Source organism: Lissotriton helveticus, chromosome 5_1 (genome assembly GCF_964261635.1).
Source record: "Lissotriton helveticus chromosome 5_1, aLisHel1.1, whole genome shotgun sequence".
NCBI classification, from domain to species: Eukaryota; Metazoa; Chordata; class Amphibia; order Caudata; family Salamandridae; genus Lissotriton; species Lissotriton helveticus.
The window spans coordinates 1,388,077,019-1,388,099,489 of NC_136065.1; the positions used below are offsets into that span (position 1 = coordinate 1,388,077,019).

At 42.5% G+C, this 22,471-nt stretch overlaps 1 protein-coding gene across 2 annotated transcripts in view; it reads left to right on the forward strand.

The window, feature by feature from the left end:
• BRPF3 (bromodomain and PHD finger containing 3) overlaps positions 1-22,471 on the forward strand; it is a 538,751-nt gene that overhangs the window by 181,426 nt on the left and 334,854 nt on the right. For both annotated transcript variants that reach the window (XM_078644347.1, XM_078644348.1), the window contains exon 3: positions 6,108-6,264. In XM_078644347.1, coding sequence (XP_078500473.1) covers positions 6,108-6,264 — 157 coding nt within the window. The remainder of the gene's footprint in view (positions 1-6,107; positions 6,265-22,471) is intronic.

Consider the following 22,471-nt stretch of genomic DNA (forward strand, 5'->3'; position numbering starts at 1 on the left):
AACCAGTTAAAGAAATAATTTCGCAACCAAAAGAAAATCCTTTGGATCCGAAACAGGGGAAAACCAAGCTCTCGGACCCTAAACAACCCGCACCTAAGGGCACCGATCCTAAAAAACACGGAAGCCCTCCTAAACATCCATCCAAAGAATTTCCTCCACAAGACTCTTTGGATCCGAAGCAAAAACAGCTGCATATTGACCCAGACACTGTTAAACTTCGAGTAACACTTCCCAAAAAACGGAAACTAGACCTCCCTGAAGACTACCACATTCCTCTTAAGAAAAAAGACATGGGTACTAACCCCTCTCCCCCTTACATACCTCCCTCTCCTCCACCTTTTAACCCACATCTGCTAATTTCACCAGCAAATTCACCACCACCACGTTTTTCACCTGGGCCACAGGATGATAATGATGGGGATGGGGATGAAGACGGAGATGGGAAGGGGAAGGGGATGGGGATGATAATCAGGACAGCATTCCACAGGATCCAGACCCCTGATATGATAAAGACCCGGATCATACTAATGACCCCGAACTATATCCCTCTAGACCATCACCACCCGATAACAATATTGGTTTCGCACAGCTCATTAATAGAGCTGCTCAATACCATGCGGTGGAATTACATACTGATCCCTTAGAAGAAGATTTCTTAGTGGAAACTTTTGCTCCCTCACAAAAAAAACACAAACACTCTGGCCATGCTCAAAGGTATGATAAAACACACCAATGAAGTATTCAAAGACCCTGTTAGAGCTAGAATACTGACACCAAGGGTAGACAAAAAATATAAAGACGCTCCTGCAGACCCAGTTTACATCAGGGTTCAGGTACCTTTAGATTAGCTTGTTGTTTCAAATACACGGAAAACGGCAAATTCTCAGACAACAGGTGACGCCGCTCCACCTGACAAGGAATCAAAACTTATAGATGCATCAGGCAAGAGAATCGCAACTCAAGCTGCCAACCATTGGCGCATTAAATGCACAAGCTCTCCTGGCGCAGTATGATAGAGCTCACGATGACGAGCTAGAAAAACTGATATAACACTTACCAGACCAATACAAGGATAAAGCCCACAACCTCATTCAAGAGGGTAAACTTGTCACAAACGCTTTCATCAAATGTGCCCGTGATGCAGCGAATACACCCTCACGTGCCATTAACAACAGCGTTTTGCTACGCCGACACTCTTGGCTTCGAATCCCAGGGTTCAAACAAGAAATACAGTCAGCACATCTTAATCAGCCATTTGATCAACAACACCTTTTTGGCCCCACAGTCGATTCTTCATTGGAGAAAATGAAGTAAGACACAGAGACTGCTAAAGCCATAGGGGCATTACAACTACCCTCTAATAGAGGTTCTTTTCGTCGATCCTTTTATAGGGGTGGCTCAAAGATGGCTGCATCAGAAAACACCTCCTCATCTTATAAAAGCCCCAACCAATCCTCCTCATCCAGAGGATATTTTCAGGAACGATACAGAGGGAATAACAATAGAGGAAGGGGCAGGGGAAACTCCACCCGCACTTCCCCTACCACCAAAAAGTGATTTTCCTCCACTACCCCTGAACATTCCATTCTTGTCGGGGACGTCTATCACAGTTCCTACCTGTCTGGAATTCAATCACAACAGACAAGTGGGTAAGACGAATTATCCAGTATGGTTACTGCCTAGAAACTCACATCTACCCCCCCCAAACATTCCTCTCAGACAACGTCCTATGTCCACGGAACATCTTACACTTCTCAAACAAGAGGTTCTCTCTCTATTACAAAAACATGCAATAGAACCAGTCCCCTTGCCTCACCAAGGCACAGGGGTTTACTCCCTCTATTTTCTAATCCCAAAAAAGGTCGGCTCTCTCAGGCCCATATTGGACCTCAGACATACCTCTACATTTAGTCAGACCACTTCCTCATGGTCACTCTTCAACAGGTGCTCCCACTATTTCAACAAGGAGACTTTCTCTCCACACTGGATTTAAAGGACGCCTACTTTCATATTCTCATTCACCCCGCTCACATGAAATATATCAGGTTCATCGTAGATGGTCAATACTAACAGTTCAAGCGCCTCCCATTCGGGGTGACTACAGCACCCAGAGTCTTCACCAAGTGTCTCACAGTAGTTGCAGCCCACTTAAGACAGCACATTCATGTTTTCCCTTATCTAGACGACTGGCTCATAAAAGCCAAGTCACACAGCAGCTGTGTGCAACACACACACAAAACAGTCCAACTGCTTCACCACTTGGGATTAACGGTAAACCTCACCAAATCCCACCTTCAACCGTCCAACATACAACAGTATCTAGGAACTACAATAGACATTTCAACAGCTCCAGCAAGCCCCAACCTAGTCAGGATAAGTGCCATACAAGCTCTGAGACAAAAGTTTCAACCTCAACACTCACTTCCAGCGCGGTGTGCAGTTAATCTGGATGATGGCCTCTTGAATTCTCATCGTCCCTTGTGCAAGACTCCAGATGCGTCCCTTACAGGAGTGTTTGGCACGTCAGTGGAACCAGGCTCAAGATCAGCTAACAGATCTGGTGTTTTTCAACAACCGCACCCATCGCTCTCTACAGTGGTGGAACTCACAAAACCTTTCCAAAGGACGCCGTTCCTCGACCGGGTTCCACAGGTAGTGCTAACAACGGACGCATTGCTCACCGGCTGGGGAGCTCATCTTCAAACCCACACCATTCCGGGCATATGGACCCCTCAACAAAAACAATTCCACATAAATTACCTGGAATTTTGTTAGCATTCTTCCGAGCGTTAAAATCTTTTCAACTCCACCTCCTGAGCAAAGCTGTCCTAGTCCGTACAGACAACATGACAGCAATGTATTATAAACAAAAACAGGGGGGGCACACTCTCTGCAGCTTTCACACCTAGCTCAAAGCATATGCAGATGGGCCATTCCTCAAAACGTATATCTCCTTGCAGAACACCTCCCAGGAGTACACAATCCAATTGCGGATGTACTCAGTCGCCAAAAACAGCAGATCCACGAATGGGAACTTAATCCTCAAGTTCTGCTTCCATTCTTTCAAATGTGGGGCCACCCAGAAATAGACCTGTTTGCCACACACAAAAACACAAAATGCCCAAGCTTCGCATCCAGGTATCCACAGCCATTGTCCAAAGACAATCGCTATGGATGAACTGCTCAGGCAAATTAGCTTACGCTTTTCCGCCTCTCCCGCTTATTCCGCTAGTAGTTCGGAAGCTCAAACAGCATTCACTCACAATGATCCTGATTGCTCCGACATGGGCCCGACAGCCATGATTCACAACCCTATTGGAACTATCAGTAGTTCCTCATCACAAGCTACGCCCCTAACCCCAGCTTCTCACTCAGAACCATGGAGAGATAAGACATCCAGATCCCAGTCAACTCAACCTTGCGATCTGGCACCTGAAATCTTAGAATTTGGCTACCTCAATTTCCCGCCAGACTGCATAAACATCATTAAAGAGGCTATACGTCCTACCACTAGAGCTTGCTATGCCGCAAAGTGGAAAAGATTTGTAATTTACTGTATAAACAACCAAATCAACCCACTAGATGCTTCTTTTCAAAACATCATCTGTTACCTTTTGTATCTACAAAAATGTAACCTAGCATATACATCCATTAGACTACATCTCGTTGCCATAGCAGCCTATCTCCAAAATAGACAACACTTGTCTTTGTTTAGAGTACCAGCTATCAAAGCTTTTATGGAAGGACTTAAAAGAATAATTACACCTAGAGTTCCACCGCTCCAGTATGGAACTTAAATGTGGTCCTTACCAGACTCATAGGTCCCCCATTTGAACCTATGCATAAATGCGAATTACAATTTTTCACCCGGAAAGTAGCTTTCCTGGTTGCCATCACCTCTCAGTATACTCCAGGTATTAACCATACAAGAACCATTACTACAAATTCACCATAACAAAGTGATTCTTAGGACTAACCCAAAATTTCTACCTAAAGTCGGGCCTGCTTTCCACCTTAACCAGTCTGTAGAACTCAGTGTTTTTCCCTCTTCTAGACTCCGTAGCAGAACGAGCAGCAACTTGGTCTACACCACACACCTTCACAAAACACTACTGTGTAGACGTGCAGGCAAAACAACAAGCCAGGCTGTAGTAAGAACACTTTTTCCAACTACTGCAACAGATACAGGTAGCCACGGCTAAAGAGGTAACTGCCTTATAGTCTATGCCCAAGTATACGATTTATGCATCTTTTCTTGGCATGTAGAGCTGTAGATTTGTATACACCCATCCGCCTCCCTGGATACCTCTATCTGTTCCAGTATTATCTTACTTAGATGCATTACACATGGACATCCTTTTCTATTTTTTTCTAACTCCGTCATAACCCTCCCTGGCAAAACAATCTGGAGATGGAGTCGATGCCCATGCGTACTATCGTCCTAAGGAGGAGTCACCTACCTCATGACCACAAAGACTTCTTCCAAGACAAAAACAAAATGCAAACATCCAAGCCCAACACCAGTTGGCGATCTATGCACAAGTATACAAATCTACAGCTCTACATGCCAAGAACAGATGCATACTGGTAAGTAGCATTTTCCTTACAAACCTTTACCTGAGTTTGAGTGCTTGAATTTCTCTGCCCCTTAGATATCTGAGAGCTTACTCTGGTCTTACATTCAAGTCCACTTAGTGGAAAATCCAGCTAGAAGTTGTGAGGTTTTGTGACTTTGGAACAGTTTTTCTTCTTACCTGAGCCAGGTGGCAGACCTCTACAAATTTAAAAAGACAATGAAAGAGGTTACTTTTTCTTAGAATTCCTTTAGGTTCCTTTAAGTTCTTGAGGCTTGCAGTTTCAGGTGTATTAATTTGATAAACAAATCAAGTTTGCAGTTGGTGCAAGGGAAATATGAACCTCTAAATGAAATTGATCTGTGTCAACTTCACAAGATCACCTTTAACCAAAAAGCCCTAAAAACACAATTCTTACAATTCACAAAACTTGACTAACCAAAAGTAACGTGCTCCAGTAGGAATTTTATTCTATAGTGTTGGGATTCCTAACATTTGCTGGTCTTTTTGGCTGAAAACAGTTGATAAATATTTTTTGTGTGATTTCTGAAATGCCATTTGGAAAATGTGATCAGGCGTAGTTTAATAGGTAGATTGAAGTTGACACCAAGATTTAGCTAATATCAGATGTTACAATGTGGGTCTTTACCCTGCGGATATTAGAATGCATTAACCTTTACAACCTAGAGCTTTTCAACAAATTCTTTTATCCTGTATTTCATGAATTTAAGCCTGATATTCTTGAATACATAAAGAATTTATAGATGTATCTTTTTGAAATAAGTTTATTAATATATATTTTGGAGAGTACCCCCCCCCCCCACCCCATGCCCCTTTTTCCTTTTTATATTTGGGGGGAGGGGAGGCACTGAAACCTCACTTTTTTCCATCCCCTTACCTCCCATTACCTTTACCCACCCCTCAACCCTAAAACCACTCTTTCCTCTCTTTACCTCTAGCCACCTCTTACCCCTTAAATCACCTTTACCTCAACACCCCTGAATCTTAAATATATATATACAATTGTTATTTAAAAAAAAATATATATATATATTCAGGTGGAGTAAATTTCAGCATGTAATGGATGCAGGATAAAAGTAAAAACCTTTTTACATATACTTACATTGTGGTATACTTACCTGTGTGTTAAAGACTGTGGGGGGATAACGACCAGTGGGTAAAGCCTACTTACCGATATCAGCTCTTTCAATTTACATATTGCACAGGGAAGGAATTTTCAGGTCTTTGTGCTCCAAGAAATAAGTATATACATGGGAACATTGAGAAACATGCATGGCACTGTGCAGTCAATCTGTTATCAGATGCTAGTTGCTTGTGATGTTGTGTCATGAGATTTGTAAGTTGCCCTAAGGCATTTCTATTTAGCGATTTTTTTATGAACTGCCTAAGATTTGCGTGGTTTGATGCTTCCCATAGAGAATATATGTTCTTAGAGTGTTAAGGGATGACAGAGTGTATATTATTCATAGAATTGGTCAGCTCTCATCTTTGTGTTCTTTCAACTTATTTTAGGTTAAGTAAAATCTTCAGTGGCATTTCCCTCCAGAAGAAGAATCAGTTCATGCAGCGACTACACAGCTATTGGCTACTGAAGAGACAATCACGACACGGTGTCCCATTGATTCGGCGCCTGCATTCTCATCTGCAGTCCCAGAGAAATGCTGAACAGGTAGTGTTGCACTTCCAAGTAAGATAGTCTAGGTCTTTGTGGACACATTGGTTGAATAAATTTGACATCTACGTTTGTTTTGCACGTCGGTAGAAGTAAATTATTTGTTCAAGAGTGTAGTAGCTTGGTATCACTTACACTCTGGATTGAGTCGTGCACGGTTAAGCATCCACATTTTTCCAACAACGGTTCTCCATTGTGGGATCTTTATTAGCAGTCAAAAGCATTTGAATAGTCCCAGTCATGTGCTGATTGAACGATCAAGTCCATGTGCAAGATCCCTGATCACTTCATAAATATAAATTTAAATATTTTGAATGGATCTTACAGGCTATATTTCATTTGTGTTTACTTTTTAAAAAAATGCCTAACTTAGAATTACCACTGCTCTAAATTAAACATCTATTCAAAGTTAACTTCACTGTCCCCTTTTCATTAAATAGAAACAAGTAAATAAAGTGTCTGTGTCTTGTGTATCTCTTGATGAGCACACGTAAATTATCACTTTACTTAAGAAGTCTTTCAGTGACTTCCACTTTTTTACCTTAGAAACCAACAGTTGCTGAATTGTTTTTAATGGAAGAGCCCAGTTTTCCTAAGAAAAAGAACAAGCATTTACAATGCAATGGTTTCGCCTTTTGAAAAGTTTGAGCTATTGGCATTGTAAATGACAATTTTTATTTATGTGTTGGTTTTGAAAATAAATAAATAAATGGCATTGTCATTTACAATGACAATAGCCTAATCTCTCGCAAATGCGAGACCTATAGCACCTATAGACCTATAACCCCCCTCACAGTGATTCTTAATTGGACATAGTATTCACAATAGTGGTGCTCAGAGAGGACCATACGTAATAGATGGATATAATGAGGTCAGGTGTGTCCGATAACTATAAAGTTTAGAGAAAGGGGAATCATTAAGACCTGCCAAAATTACCTGCCCCCAAGAGGCACAAACTGGTGTTGCCACATGGCACCACATCACTTTATGCCTCACTTCCATTCCTGTGCTTTTCATTCAACAAACCTATGCATTCTGGGAGTTGTGGTTCAATTTGTCAGGCACCACTTAAAATATGAATTGAAAAAAGCAACATCTATTGCTGGAAAAGGTGAGAGGACATGTAGTGTTTGCTTGCTCGTCGTATGATAATCTAAATGTTTTTTTTTGCGTCAGACGAATAGACCTGTGCCACATTTTGCTTTGCATTATGGGACTTGTCGTACTGATGTCCTTGCCTTCGGAGTAGAGGTAAACAACTCTGGATTGGGCGAGTTACACCTGGGACCCTTAAACTCTAAAAGAGCAATACTTTCCTCGTTTAACTGTAAACCGAATTATTGAAATGTGAATTGCGCAATTGAAATATAAGAGGTTACACCGCCATACTGAGGGGAAAGGGGCACAGGTCGGACTCGGGCAGTGACATGCCAGTCACAGGTAGGATGATCCGATGTCCTAGTAAATGTATTTATGAGAGCAGAGTGCTCATTGCCAAGGGTCACACAAAACAGTAGCGCGCACAGCAATCTAACAGGCAACGGGAGGGGGGGGCGGGAACGGGCAAACGGACAGCGGGAGGGGGGGTGGGAACGGGCACAAGAAGGCAAGAAAAGTAAAACAGCACTCACCTGGACATCTTCCGGCGGCAAATGAGCAAAACATGGCGTCCCCCCAAAAAAAAATAACATCCGCCCACCGCCGCATGACGTGCTAAAAGGGGCAGGATGAGAAAAACATCGCCGGAACGCCCACGAATCGCTTCGGACCATGACGGACAGATCTCACTTCCAATGGCTAGCCTCCACTTATGGAGCTAGCCAATGGAAGTGAGAGGCGTGACAAAGGCACCATACTCTTCTCAAAAGTTTTCGCCTGCGCGAACGCTGCTGCGCAGCGGACGCCAGGCGAAACCTAAAAAGGACATTGCAACGTGTCTTATACAGCCACCTTGGCCTGCTTCTCCTCCACCTCCTCCTACATCCTAAACCTCCCTCACCACCACCACTTCTTCATGACATCACTCTCTTAGTGATACAGGAGACATTATTCTACAGGTTTCCCCTCAGTCTGAAACTGAGAGATGACGATGGTCAACAGCCCGATGAGATTCATAGGCCAGCTACTTCATTGACCTCTCCGTAGATAATGATCCAGACTTTTACCCAGCTAAGCCATCACCACGGATGATGCAACTTCCTGCCAGGAACTTCTAGTTAAGGCAGCTACGTATCTCAAAGCCCGCCTAGACAACAACGCACACAACAGCAAAGAGCTCTTCAACATCGTGAAGGAACTCTCCAAACCCAGCTCCAACAGCAACGACATCCCACCATCGCAAGACCTGTGCGACTCGCTGGCCACCTTCTTCCACCGCAAGATCACAGACATCCACGACAGCTTCAACGCCACGACCGCCCCGGCAACCTCCGAAACCCCCACCCTCACGACCACCACCCGCACCAACCGCCTGATCTCCTGAACCAACATTAACAACGACGACACCATCAAAATCATGAACTCTGTCCACTCCAGATCCCTGTCAGACCCATGCCCACACCACATCTTCAACAAAGCCAGCACCACCATCGCACTCCATTTCCGGAAAGCCATCAACATCTCCTTCGAGACAGCAACCTTCCCGGAGAGCTGGAAGCACGCCGAGATAAACTCCCTACTAAAGAAACCCAAGGCGGACCCCAAGGACCTCAAGAACTTCCGACCCATCTCCCTGCTCTCGTTCCTGGCAAAGATCATCGAGAAGGCTGTCAACAAACAACTGACCAGATTCCTCGAGGAGAACAGCATCCTGGACCTGTCCCAGTCCGGGTTCCGCAGCAACCACAGCACCAAAACTGCTCTCATCGCCGCCACCAACGACATCAGGACCCTGCTAGACAACGGAGAAACCACGGCCCTCATCCTCCTGGACCTATCCGCCGTCTTCGACACGGTCTGCCACCGCACACTATGGACATGCCTCCACGACGCTGGGATCCAAGAGAAAGCCCTGGACTGGACCACCTCCTTCCTCTCCGGCAGAACACAGAGCGTCCGCCTTCCCCCCTTCCGCTCCGAAGCCATCGAGATCATCTGCGGTGTACCCCAGGGCTCATTCCTCAGCCCAAATTGTCCAAGAGGGTTGGTTAATTTCAAACAGCTTGATCAGATATGCCCTCGACTCATTGGACATAGCTGCCAGGGTTATAAATACAAATATACTGCTCCGTAGACACTCTTTGATTTGCATATCTGGTTTAAGCCAGAAGTACAGCAGACATTCCTTAACTTCCTTTTGAGCAACAACATCTGTGTGGTTCCCAGTGAACCAAACATTAGACAAAATTGAAAAGGAGTTTGAGGCTGCCAAGTCAATGGGGATGCTTCAGACCCCTACTCCTTGTGTGACACCATCAGATGCCTCTACCTTTTCCTACAGGCAACAGCATCACACCTCCCGGTCAAGGTGATATTACACAGGCACATATAGAGGGAATAATTCCAATCCAAAGGGAGTAGAAGAGGTGCCTCCACTCGCACCACACCCTCCCCTTCAAAACAGTGACTCATTTTTTCATTCTCCCGGACCATGTAACACCTGTCGGGACGACTACAACAGACCAGTGGGTGTCTGGTTCACCGCACTACTCGAGCTTTCACTAGTGCCACACGAGAAGCTTCCCCTCAACCCGGATCTGTCAGGCACTCAAATCCAAAGGAACTCAACCTTATGAGTTGACTCCTGAGGTCATAGAATTCAGTTACCTAAATCTCCCACCAGAATGTATGACCATTCTCAGAGCATCTTCTAAATCCACAACCAGGGCGTGTTACGCTGCGTAGTGGAAAAGATTTGTTTTCTACTGCCATGGTAAACACATTGACCCGTTTGTTGTCAAGGTTGATAGGGTTCCTTATGTGTTTTTTAAAATTTTGTATGTGTTACTCATTTGTATTGTATTGTAATTGCATTTATATAGCACTTACTACCCCTGACGAGGCGTTCAAGCGTTTTTCTCGTCGAGTAGCATGCCACTCAGGAACCCATAAAGGATTAGCTGTGAATTAGTATAGTAAAATATTAAAGTAAATTTAGTGGTGGATATGTTAGTCAGTTATTTGGATTGAGAAGGATAGTGGAGGGATGGGAGAGGGAAAAAGGTTTGTATTTATATAGCGCTTGCTACCCCTGATGGGGTGTTGAAACGCTTTTTCGGTGAGTAGTACGCTACTCCGAAATCCATAAAGGATTAGTGGTGAATTAGTATAGTGAAATATGAAAGTAATTTGAAAGGTGGATATGTTAGTCAGTTATTTGGATTGCGAAGCATAGTGGAGGAATAGAAGAGGGAAAAAGGTTTGCTTTTGTATAGCACCTGCTAGCCCTGATGAGGTGTTGAAGCGCTTTTTCGGTGAGTAGCACGCTACTTTAGAACCCATAAAGGATTAATGGTGAATTTGTAAAGTGAAATATGAAATCAGTTTGAGTGGTGAACATGCGTGTTTGTTATTTGGATTGAAAAGGATAGTGGAAGGATAGAAGGGGGAAGGTTTTGTAATTTGTTTTAGTTTTGGAGCTCATAGCAGTAGGAGGAGGCTTGGGATGAGTAAGGCTTGTTTTGGGAGATCAGAATAGTAAAAGAGGTATGAGATGATGCAAGGAGGGGTAGAGTAGGGAAGAGTATAGAAATTGTTATTTTGGGGGTCATAGTGATATGGGGTTTGGGATGAATGAGAGAATGGAGGTAGAGGGTATATTGATAGAGGTATAAGGTGAGAAATAGAATAGTGCATTGGATAGAGTAGTAGAAAGAGGTTTGAGATGAGTCAGAGAGTTGAGATATTTAGAACGGTATTGGGTTAGAAATAGGGTAGTGCATTGGATATGCTGAATTAGAAGAAAATAAATAAATGCATAGATCCATAAGTACATGAAAGGTATATAGATGCATAAAGGAAGGTAGTTTGTGTAGGTTAAAGATGCATTAAATAAACTCCGGCTATCAAGTGTTGTTGTACTTTAAATTAATTTGAAAATAACTCTTTTTTTTCATTCAATAGTGAAGCAATTGTAGATAAATAGTTATGATAAACGATGTATTTATTTATGTAGTCACTTATATACATGTTCAAAATATAGAATAATGTAACTATCCGTAATATGTACATTTGCAGAACTAATGAATATCTATTTTTTTTTACCATAATTATTCTACCCATTTATACAAACCAATGCACATATATAGATACTTATCTATAATCTAAATAAATGCTTATGTATGGAGGGATAGGCTGTATATTTCTGTTTACGTACGGTGGTTATGTGGGGCAGAGCCAATTCTTGAGTCATTTTCTGAAGATAAGGTGGTTATCCTTGGATCTTATGTTGGGGCGTAAAGACTTCCATAGTTTGGCTGCTTGAACAGAGAAGGATTTGACACCCATGTTTTTTTTTTCTTTTACATTGGGATTTTGATGCGAGTTGCCACTCTAGAGTGGAGGTTCGTTTGTTGAATGTGTTTGGTGATTTTATTTCTGATGAAGAGCGGTCGCGTTCCATGTATCGTTTTGTGGGTGATTCAGAGCAGCTTGAACGTGGATCATCTGGCAGCCGGTAACCAATGCAGGGCTTTCAAGGTAGAGGAGATGTGGTCTTGCGGTTTTATATGTAAGAGTAGTCTGGCAACCAAGTTCTGAATCCGTTGTCGTGTTTTCATGGTCGTTAAAGGTGATCCTTGGTAGAGACTGTTGGCGTAATCGAGTTTGGACAGAACAAGGGAGATGATAACCTGGACCTTATGTGGAAATCCCAAACGGGGGAAGATTCATCGCAGAATTTTTATAGTAACAAAGCTTGATCTTGCTAGTTTGTCCACTTGGGCATTCATTAATAACTTGGAGTCCAAGGTAAGTCTGAGGTTTCCTACTTACTTTGATACTTTAGGAGGTGTTCCCAGATCATCAGGCCACGTGGCAAGTGGGTCATAATGTTTCCAATCGCGACACATGAGTATTTCCATTTTAGAAGCATTCAATTTGAGATGGCTCCACCTTTCCATTGATCCACGGCTCTGAGACAACAAAAAATTGGAGAGTTTCCAGTGTCTTTGGGGCATTCCAGTTGTAGGAGTATTTGCGTGTCTTCTGAATAGTTATAGCATGTGAGGTGAAATTGATTGATCAGTGCTGGTAATGACTTCATGTCGATGTTGAATAGTATGGGCGAGATGATAGAGCCTTATGGGACGCCTGCTTTTGTAAAGTACGGTTTGGATGAGAAAGGGAGTATGGATGACATTAATTCTGTTGCAAAGGTAGGATGTGATACAGTCTTGAGCAGTCCACTCTATGCCAACTTCGTAGAGTTTTTATATCAGAGTCCCATGGTCAACTGTGTCAAACGCAGCCGAGAGGACCAAGAGAAGTAGCGCAGCAACCCCGTTGCAGTTAACTGCATTCTTCAAGTCATCCCAAATGGCTAGAAGGGCAGATTCTGTGCCTCTTCCTGGACGGAATCCCGTTTGGAAGTCTGAAAGTATGGCATTATCTTCAATGAATTATTGTTATTCTGTGGTATATAAATTAATTTTTTCTATTTAATATATATTTCCTAAATTCTTGCACAGATGGCATAAAAGACATTTTATACTTCGTACTGTATCTCATGTTGCTGCTTGTTGGAATTTTGTTAAATGATAGTTTTTTAGTACCTTGGTTATCTTCTAGGATTGTCAGATCTCGTGTTGGTGGAATATTTTGCTATAAATATTTAATTGCAAATTTGAATCTTATCTCATTTATAGGCATGTATTTTTGATATTATGTGTACCTCTTCGGAGTTCCGTAATCATAAATAAATAAACTTGAAACTTAACCCTTTTGATGTAACTATGCAAAACGTTACCTGCTGTCTACTGCATTTGCAGTGTTCTGGACTAGCATATCCTTCAATATGCTTGCATCTAGCTGCAGTAGCTGTTTACCTGCAAAACAGACAACATTGATCACTGTTCAAGATACCAGTTATTAAGGCATTCATGGAATGTCTTAAAAGATTAACTCCACCCAGGTTCCCCCCTGCACCTGCTTGGAATCTCATTATTGTACACCCTAGACTTACAGATGACCCATTAGACTTTGAGCCCTTGCATAATTGCCCTCTCTAATTTCTGTCTTGGAAGGTAGCCTTTTCAGTAGCCATCACTTCTCTTAGACATGTCAGTGAGCTCCAGGCACTAACCTTGAAAGAGCCTTTCTTCTGACTACACAGAGATAGGTTAGTCCTTTGAACTAACCCAAAATTCCTTCCAAAGGTAGGTTCTACTGTTCACCTAAATCATTCAGTTGAATTAACTGTATTCTTTCCTCAACTTGAGAAAATAGCAGAAAGAGCTCTTCATACACTAGTTGTTAAAAGAGCTTTAATGTACTAAAGTGACAGAACTTAAGAGTTTTGTAAAACCAAGCAACTCTTTGTGCTCTTTTCGCCCCCTGACATAGGAATCTGCTATTTCTAAATAGGACATGTTACGCCAAAGCAAAAGGAACTTTGCCACACCTCCTAGAGCCCACTTTACCTGCAAAATAGGAGCTCCTATGGCTTTCCTGGGTAATATACCAATAGTTGAGATTTGTAAAGCAGCTACATGGTCAACCCCACATGCTTTCTCTAAACATATTGTGTGGCTAAATGATCATGCCAGCAAGCAAATTTAGGACAGACCATGCTACTTACCCTTTTCCAAACAACTGCAACACCCACAGGTTAGCCAACGCTTTCTGGAGGGCCCTGCTTGATAGTCTTTGCAAAGCAGGTGCATCTACAGCCACACATGCCATTGAACTGATTATGTTGCTTTCCCTGCAAGCATCTGTTTGAGGCATGTGGTGCTGTAGATTCACATGTGCCCACCCTCCTCTTCAAACACCTGCGGCCGTTGCAGTACCTTCCTACATTATAATATGCATGGTCATCTCTTTACTAACACACTCCTTCTCAGCCGACTGCAGTAAAACAATCTAACCATGGAGTTGATGCCCATGTGCAATATCACTGAGAGGAGGAGTCACTTTACCTCGTGACTCAAGAGACTTAGTTGAAGAAAAACTACTTGAACACATCCACACCCAACACTAGATGACAGGACAATGAAGAGTATGTGAATCTACAGAACTGCAGGCCACAAACAGATGCTTACAGGGTAACATAATCATTTTCTTACATTGTTTCCTCACTGTTGTATTCAGTTGTTCAGTCTTCTAAATTTATATGACCCACCTACTAACTCCTCTGCAACTTGTAGTCCCCATGTATCATTCATGTAGTTGGACAGAAAAATGGAGGCTGAGAGCTTTTCCTTGGCCAAACAGTATATACAGCTAGTAGGTCTTCAAATAATGTTATTATTTCAGTTTTAAATCTTTTTATTCACATTGAACAAAGATATAATGTGTAACAGTTGCCACAGTACTCAGCAGAAGTACAACGAGTTACCTCACCTTACTGCTGTTCAATCAATCAATATTTCTTTATTTTAGCTGCTCACTGCCATAAAAGATCACAATAAACTAATCCATCTAACATTCGATACAGTCCAAAAGGAAAATGTACAATGATGCAATTAAAGTGACTGAGTAAAATAATTTCAGATTGTCAGCATTAAAAGAATTAAAAAAATGTTAAAGTAAAGAAAAAAGGGCCTAAATACAGATAATCACCAAGTTATTCAGTCAATAACCAAATCATCATCATAACTAAGACCATTCCTACGAATACGAATCAACATCATCATGATTGTCTAGTGCCTAAAGACTCATTTTATTTAGTTAACATTTCTTGATACTCATCTCATAGAAGAAAATTTATCCACGGTTATCATATATCTTAAGCTTCAATCTACATGCAAATAATTAGCCTCAGCATTAGCTTATTAAAATAACTTCAATCCTCTCCTTGGGACAGTTGATCCACTAATATGGTGTCTGAGTCTCCAGGCTACAACAAATATTTGTCCGCAGCAAATGCATATAGATCTGTGCTATCTGTGTTAAGATTCTACGGGCGTTTTCAAAACTTTTCTCTCCCCGTTTTCTACACGCAGGGACAAAGATTTCCTAAAGCCCATGTATGTGAGGCACAAAACCATGATTTGTGCTACTGTTTTAAGAAGAGATGTTCAGCCCTCGCAATTTGGAGATATTCTCCGCAGCCCACTCCAAATAATGCTATGCTTGTTCACAGGTAAATCACATATCAAAACTTTAACTATAGAGATGCCGCCTCAGGGTCTTCTATTTTGTCAAGAACTTCTTTGAATTGAGGAGCACATTTTATTTCTAGAAATCTTTCTGTTAAATTACCTGAGCAAAACCTCAGGTAATGTTTGTTATCAACAAAAGCTCTTCATATGTTCCACCATCCCCTTGTTGCAAAAAGAAAGATTATACCAAAGCTCACTCAGATTAAGATTGGAGAGCTAAGTCTTCATAAATTTGAGCCAAGGTGTTCTTGCATCAACATCCAGATCTTTACATTTCTTAAGCGCTAGTTGATAATGTTTCAAGTCTTCAGATGACCACAGCCTCAACCTCAGCCTCAATATAGTAGACTAGGATTTACATGTCTGCAATATTCTACTCTGCCAAATCCAGCCTGAGAGGAATCAGAGGGGTACTTTATGGGAGCCCAGAAAGAGAGCGAATAAAGCTTTTCTCTATAATTACCAATTGAGATACATTACTGACACCTCAGAACCAGATAGGGCTCCACTGACTGCTTTTGCACGGTATATCTGTAGTGCTGATGATAAGAGGCAAACGTTGTAAGATTTTTAGACCCTCAATACAGTCCCAGCACTGTGCTGTAGCAACACCTTGTTTTTGAAGGTTTGTGCCGACCACAAAAGAGTGTTTGTTAGTCTGACCCCAAGATAATCGAACTCCTTGACTCCCTCCAAGGAGACACCTTGAGTGTGTTTTATTGGTGTTTATTTCTAGTCCAAACAAGTCACAGAAACTGGCACATTTTCCTAGCAGAGTTTGCAGGAGCCTTGGAATTTTTTATAGAAAGAGAATATCGTCCGCAAACAGGAAAGCTGGAATCTTATCACCTTTGTATTTGGGGGTATCATTATCACAACTATACAAATACTCAATCACCCCATTAATGTAGAGAGTAAATAAAGTTGGGGTAAGCTCACAGCCTTGGCAAACACCTCTTTGTTATGATTTACTGCCGGCTCCCCTTTGATACCCATCTAACCTGTGCAAAGTTGTTACTATTCAGTCGTACAATCAGGCTTAACAGTGGATCTGGTAAGTCCACTTTTTGCAAGCCAGTCAAAGCAGGCCCCTGGGAACAAGGTCAAAGGCTGCCCTTAAATCAATAAATGCTACTTTAAGGTGCTCACACCTCCACTTTACAGTCTTCCAGACCAGAAGGGAAAAGCAGAAAACTTGATCAATTGTACCAGTATTTTCCCCAACCCAGCCTGCAACTGGGAGGAAACCTTTGACTCATGCATCCATGTCTTGGACTCTTCCTAAAATCTGCCTACTAAAGATTTTTTGGCCAGTGTTAATAAGACGAATAGGTCGATAGCTAGCCGGATTTTCCCTAGAGCTCTGTGTTATTACTTTGTTAATAAATTGAGCTACTGACCCCAGACAGTCATTTCCGAGTGGTACAAATTATTTGGGGTCTTGTCTAATCCAGCGGCTTTATCCCCTTCGTAGAATTAATTGCCATCGCCGTTTCATCTAGCGTGAAGATGATATGGTGTGTTCGGCCTTCGTCTTTACCCATTAAGGACCTGCCAGTAGTATCAACAGTGTCGACACCCTGATCAGCTAATGTATACAGACCTTTTTTTTTTTTAACACACTTTATTATAGATTGCAAAGTCGGCATGGTGAAAAACAGGGTCAAAAGGTATCGTACAATCTCTTTTTCAAATTTACCCCCTTCAGTCTATAAAACAAATAAAATCAAAGCACCATACCCAGCATCGTACAGTAGATCTCGTCAGAAATTGAACATATTACATGTTCATGACCCAGCCTATCAATGGAGGAATATGCTCAGGGTAAATCAGATAACAGTGCAATAAAGTGCATTAGCTATTATTAAACAAGAACGCTCCTTAACCTACTACCCAAGCCAAATGTATATAGATCCTTAAAGTGCTTAGACCATACTTCGTGTTGGATAGAGAATTCATCTATCTAAATAGGGTCAGCACTGCCCTGTGAAAAAATGGCAGAATTCCCACTCCTACTGTATTTCAGGTTATCAGTGAAATCGTGCCATTTCCTTTCCTCCCACTTCCTCTTGCTGGTAATTTGTGTGAACGTATACTTTTTTCTGGTAGCTAAAATCACATCTCTCGTTTCCCCCTTTGATTGCTTTGGTTTGCTCAGGCATAGCCTTCCTGGATAAAGTGTTAAACTAGCCGGCGCCTGCAACCACACTTTTAGGTGATAAGACCAACTTGGTAAATTGGTCTTTTAAGTGATTTAACATGCGACCATGGATAACCGTAATAGGGATTCCCTCAGGGGAGGATTTAAGATATGGGTCTAATAGGTCGGCTACAATTCCATAGATTGTACCACATTTCCCAGGGGAGTTTTAATACATGGCCGTGTAATAATCCTTCTGTTGTTAGAATGGAAGACCGGGGAAGTCTGAATGGAAATCTTCTCCCTAACCTTGAAATGGATGCCTGTTAACGGAAGTATGAGGGCATGATCATTAGTATCAGTCCTATCAATCACCATCAAGTCCCCCATATTTGCCCACAGGCATAGATCCAGAAAAATTTTGCTTTTACTCTCGGCCCTCTAAAAAGTATGCCTGGGAGTATGGTCGGAAGGTGATTGATAGTTGCATGCTTGTAACCCATGGGCTAGAGCAACTAACCCTAACTGGGAGGCCACAAGGGTTGTCTTTTCTATATAAAGGGTATCTAGCTCAGGAATGTTCCAGGCCCTATCTTCTTTCATCAGCTCATTTAGGGTTCTTTGTGGCTCAAAGGTTGTGTTAAAATCACCCGCAACTAATAAAAAGTGATTATTAGTGACTTGATTAAGGTAGTCGGCCAGAACCTGTACGTTGAAGGGACATTCTTGCCATTAGTACATCTAATGTAAACATTACAACTTTTTACAGAGAGAATATCTCTTAGAAGAAATTAGTAGCCCCAGTATATTTGGGGATCTTCTATACAGTACCTTGGTGTTTAAAGCAGACAAAATCTTTATTTCACTTGCCACGGACAATCCTTGAGAGGAGGGATGAATAAGATCACCTTCAACAACTGGATTGGCAAAATAGAAGATCTTACTATCTCCCACAACCTCCTTTTCCAGGTGGCCCACCCACGCCACTATGTGAGTGAACAAAATACATAAAACATGAAAACAAATCTTGTTCATTAGTTGGCTAGTATTTTCGGTGGCTTGAGGATCAAGTTTGGGGATGTTGGCTAAAATAACCACATATGGTAAAACAGCTGGTGGTAGATGCAGCACTGAAGAGGAATCACTGTCTTTCTTTGGAGCTGATGAAGTGGATGAAACCATTGAGGAAGCCTGAGGGGGAGATTGTTGCTGGTATTCTGCACAAATATAGAACTATGTGCAGGAGTATGGAACCTTGGTGTTTAGGGACTGGGTCTTCCTACCACCTTTGTACCCGCAAACCCAGGACCGACTAGCTATAGTGCCTCACTTGCTCTCTTACTCATTTACAGAGAAACAAATGATTAGACACCCCAGAACACAACACTCCCAGATCTTTCAGGAATCCCGGTAACAAGACACACCCTTTCGTTCACACTGTTGTACTTGTCCACAATAAGGTCTGACAGAGATACAAAACAGTTTAAAATATTTATTTTAACTAACGTGCCCGAACATGCAATATAGGCGCCACAAGCAGGAAAAGGCATAGTACAAATATAGTCAGCATAGCAGCTAGTCCATATTTCACGAAGGGAGATGTCATCATAAAAAGACAATGGAGAAAACTCTATAGTGCCTAACCTCCCTCTCCTTGCTAAGAAGAAGTATTAATATATAATAGAAGATCTACTTCATATGTGCTGTCTTGCTCTTCTCCCTCGAAAGGTCCCTCTCCAAGTGTGTGATACCTATTTGTGTATTCTAATAAAACCCAAGTACATTTGTCCATACAACAGCTGCATCAGTATGTTTTGTCTAAGGGCTAAGGTCTGGCCAGAACAAAATAACAAGGGGCATTGTTGTTCGACCTTGCTCATAATGTTCAGTCAGAATCCCAGGAACATGCAGAGAGTGAACACAGCAATGAGTTCTCATGTGAAAGCAGTCATTGAAATATTGCAAAAATAAAAAAGTGTAGTAACGTGCGCAAAATCAGCAGCTGCAACGTTCTCATGCTAAGTTAGTGAAAACAACAATGTCCATATGGGCCATGTGACACCCTCCCCATGGCCAGGTCGTTAGCCCTGTGCTAAGACTGAAATGAAAAGTAATCAGAGGTAAAGCGTCCCTGTGTTATTCTAATTATGTAAGCCAAGAAGTCCCATTTTTTTTTTGCCAATTGGGCACTCAAAAAACCCATCCATCCGTGGTTATTCTTGTCTGTTCTTTCCATTGAAAAAAGGTATGCCATCCAGTTGAGTAGATCAAACGAGCACACATGCTCCTCATATCCAGAGGCTGTTAGGAGCATCTCAGGACAACCTGTATCAACTTCGATGAAACTCTGAGCAATGAAGCGATGTGCACGGGCACAGATACTCAAGTCGGCCGTTGGCTCAAGCAAAGGATCGCACAACAGGTGTCTACCCATGCCACATTCCTGGTCATGGGCCTTCAGTGGACCCATTAACGTATCGTAATCCAGGGTAGCGCGTGTGGTTTCGGAGAGTCAGGCATCCAGGGCCCATTGAAACGGGCACCGGAGGCAGTGGAACACAGGTTGCATGCAGGTGAAGTAGGTATAACGGAAGGTCAGCCAATAGTCGATGGCAAAGGAATTCACTGTCATAGATCCAAAAAAGCTGCCACATTCGATCATGGTAAAGCTGCAATTGGGCCTGGTTTGGCAGCTCCACAGATCGAGCATCCATTGCGAAGCAATAATAGAAGAACCAGCAAGCCGCAAGTCAACAGGAGCACCAGGGGAAACCCTCCAAAGGCGCTGGAAAAAATAGAATGAATAAAGGCCGGTATTACTCCAAAAATAGTTTGAAAGGAAGAAACAAGCCGAATCCCACAAGTTTAACAAAGTGGACAAGGCCATCAGTATCAGACGCATTAAATATTTGGTATATTATTTCTCCAAAATGGAGTCGGAGATTGGTGTTTAGCAGCGAGTGTATCTGAATTGCAGGTCTCGCCACCTGCAATTCGAAGGTCTCCCAAGCTGATGTGAGAGGGACTACTTGTTGATACAATAGTGCTTTGATCTGCTTTTATTTATTTATTGAAATCTGTTTTCAAAGTTGGAAAGGAAGGCCAAAGCGAACTATCTACAATCCCATGCGAGGTGGAAATAGGACATTGCTGCAACATGTAACGCGTTGTGAAACCGTTATCATATACGGGATGCCTGCCCTTAAGCCACAGCAGTCGTGGTTATTCAAAATAAGATATCCGCCGTTAGAAAGTAAAGTTAATGCAGGAATGAGAGCCGGGACTGGGGTCCCTTTAAAAAAACAAGCCAGATTAGGGGCCGAAACGTTACAGGCTCTGTGCAGCTCAACTTGTTTACAGACTAGAGAATATCATACTGTGTCATCACAGTCCTCCCTTGTAAGGGTAACTTCCTTCTCTGCGCGCTGACATCTGTAGGTGAAAGGTAAAAACCATAATTCATGAATATAATGATTGCCTAGGAGCTCATATCTACCAACGGGATGATGCTTCATGCATGCTGTGAACTGACAAAGTGAGATAGGCAGGGAAATAACCCCATGTATTAACCACATGGCTGAATCAGTCTCGGCTACCGAAAACGGTAACTGTTCTTTCTGATGGATACTTCTGCCTGTGGATTCCTCACCTTTTGAATACCCCCTGCACCAGCATTCCGTGGGAAATTCTTTCCTAGCTCTCCCACGTCGACAAGGACGTCACAATAGACCGGCTCAGCTCGCGACACCGTATGACATCATCGGAGCCACAAAAGGACCTCGTCGGCTTGCTGACGTCCGTTCCCTTTTTTCCGCACTGTCGACGCTTAACGTTTTTTTTAGGGTTCTCCATTTTCAACTAAGAAAACTTTGTATCTCTTGTTTGTTTGTTCCTGATGGCTACTTCTAGGAAGACGGGTTTTTAACCCTGCATGGAGTGTGGCGGGCATATGTCAATCACGGACCCGCACAGTGCCTACCTCTGGTGTTTGTCTTTTTTTAAAAGTCTTTTTTATTAGCAGTATAGGTAAGTACAATTGCAGGTATTACAACTCAACCATAAATTCTACAGTCCGATATGTACACATACCTCTAGTATCAAGTTCAACAATTATACGTTTTCAATTTTAATCCCAATACTTCCATGCTGAAACTCCCCCCACCCTTTCCCCCCACACCCGGCACTCGAATGTAAGCACACTTAAACTAGATGTCGTATGGCTCTACCTAGTACGGCTGTTTTCAAGTTTGGACACCACTCAGATCCCCCGGGATCACCTACATAATAATTGCGTAATGTTTCTGTACATTACACCTAGAATAGCATTCCTCCATCTGAATGCAATTTTGCGCTAACAATAGAATAATCCACACACACTGTTAAACACATTAATCTTCATCCTAATCGGCTGCTCATGGTGAGTCGGACGCAATGTCCCCTTCCGCTTCAAATGCCCCAAGTGTAGCATGCCAATGCAAGGATATTGGGGTTTTCCTGAGTCCTCTACGCTCCTCGCGCTGCAGTGTCTCTCCCTCTGCCTTCCCCCAGCGCAATACCTCTGCCCTCCATACCTCTGGGTCAGGCGGCCTAGCCGACTTCCAACGCATTGTTATTGTGCGCTTCGCAAGTAGCAGAGCCAGATCGGCGAACCGTGTAGCTACACTTTTCCTGCGCTCTACAGGTCCTAGCCCTAATATGGCATATTCTATGGTGTCAACCGGTTTGGAAGGAGCCAGTTTAAGTAGCGCCTCCTGTATCGTTTTCCAGTAGTACCCTAATTTCGGGCAGTCCCATATCATATGTA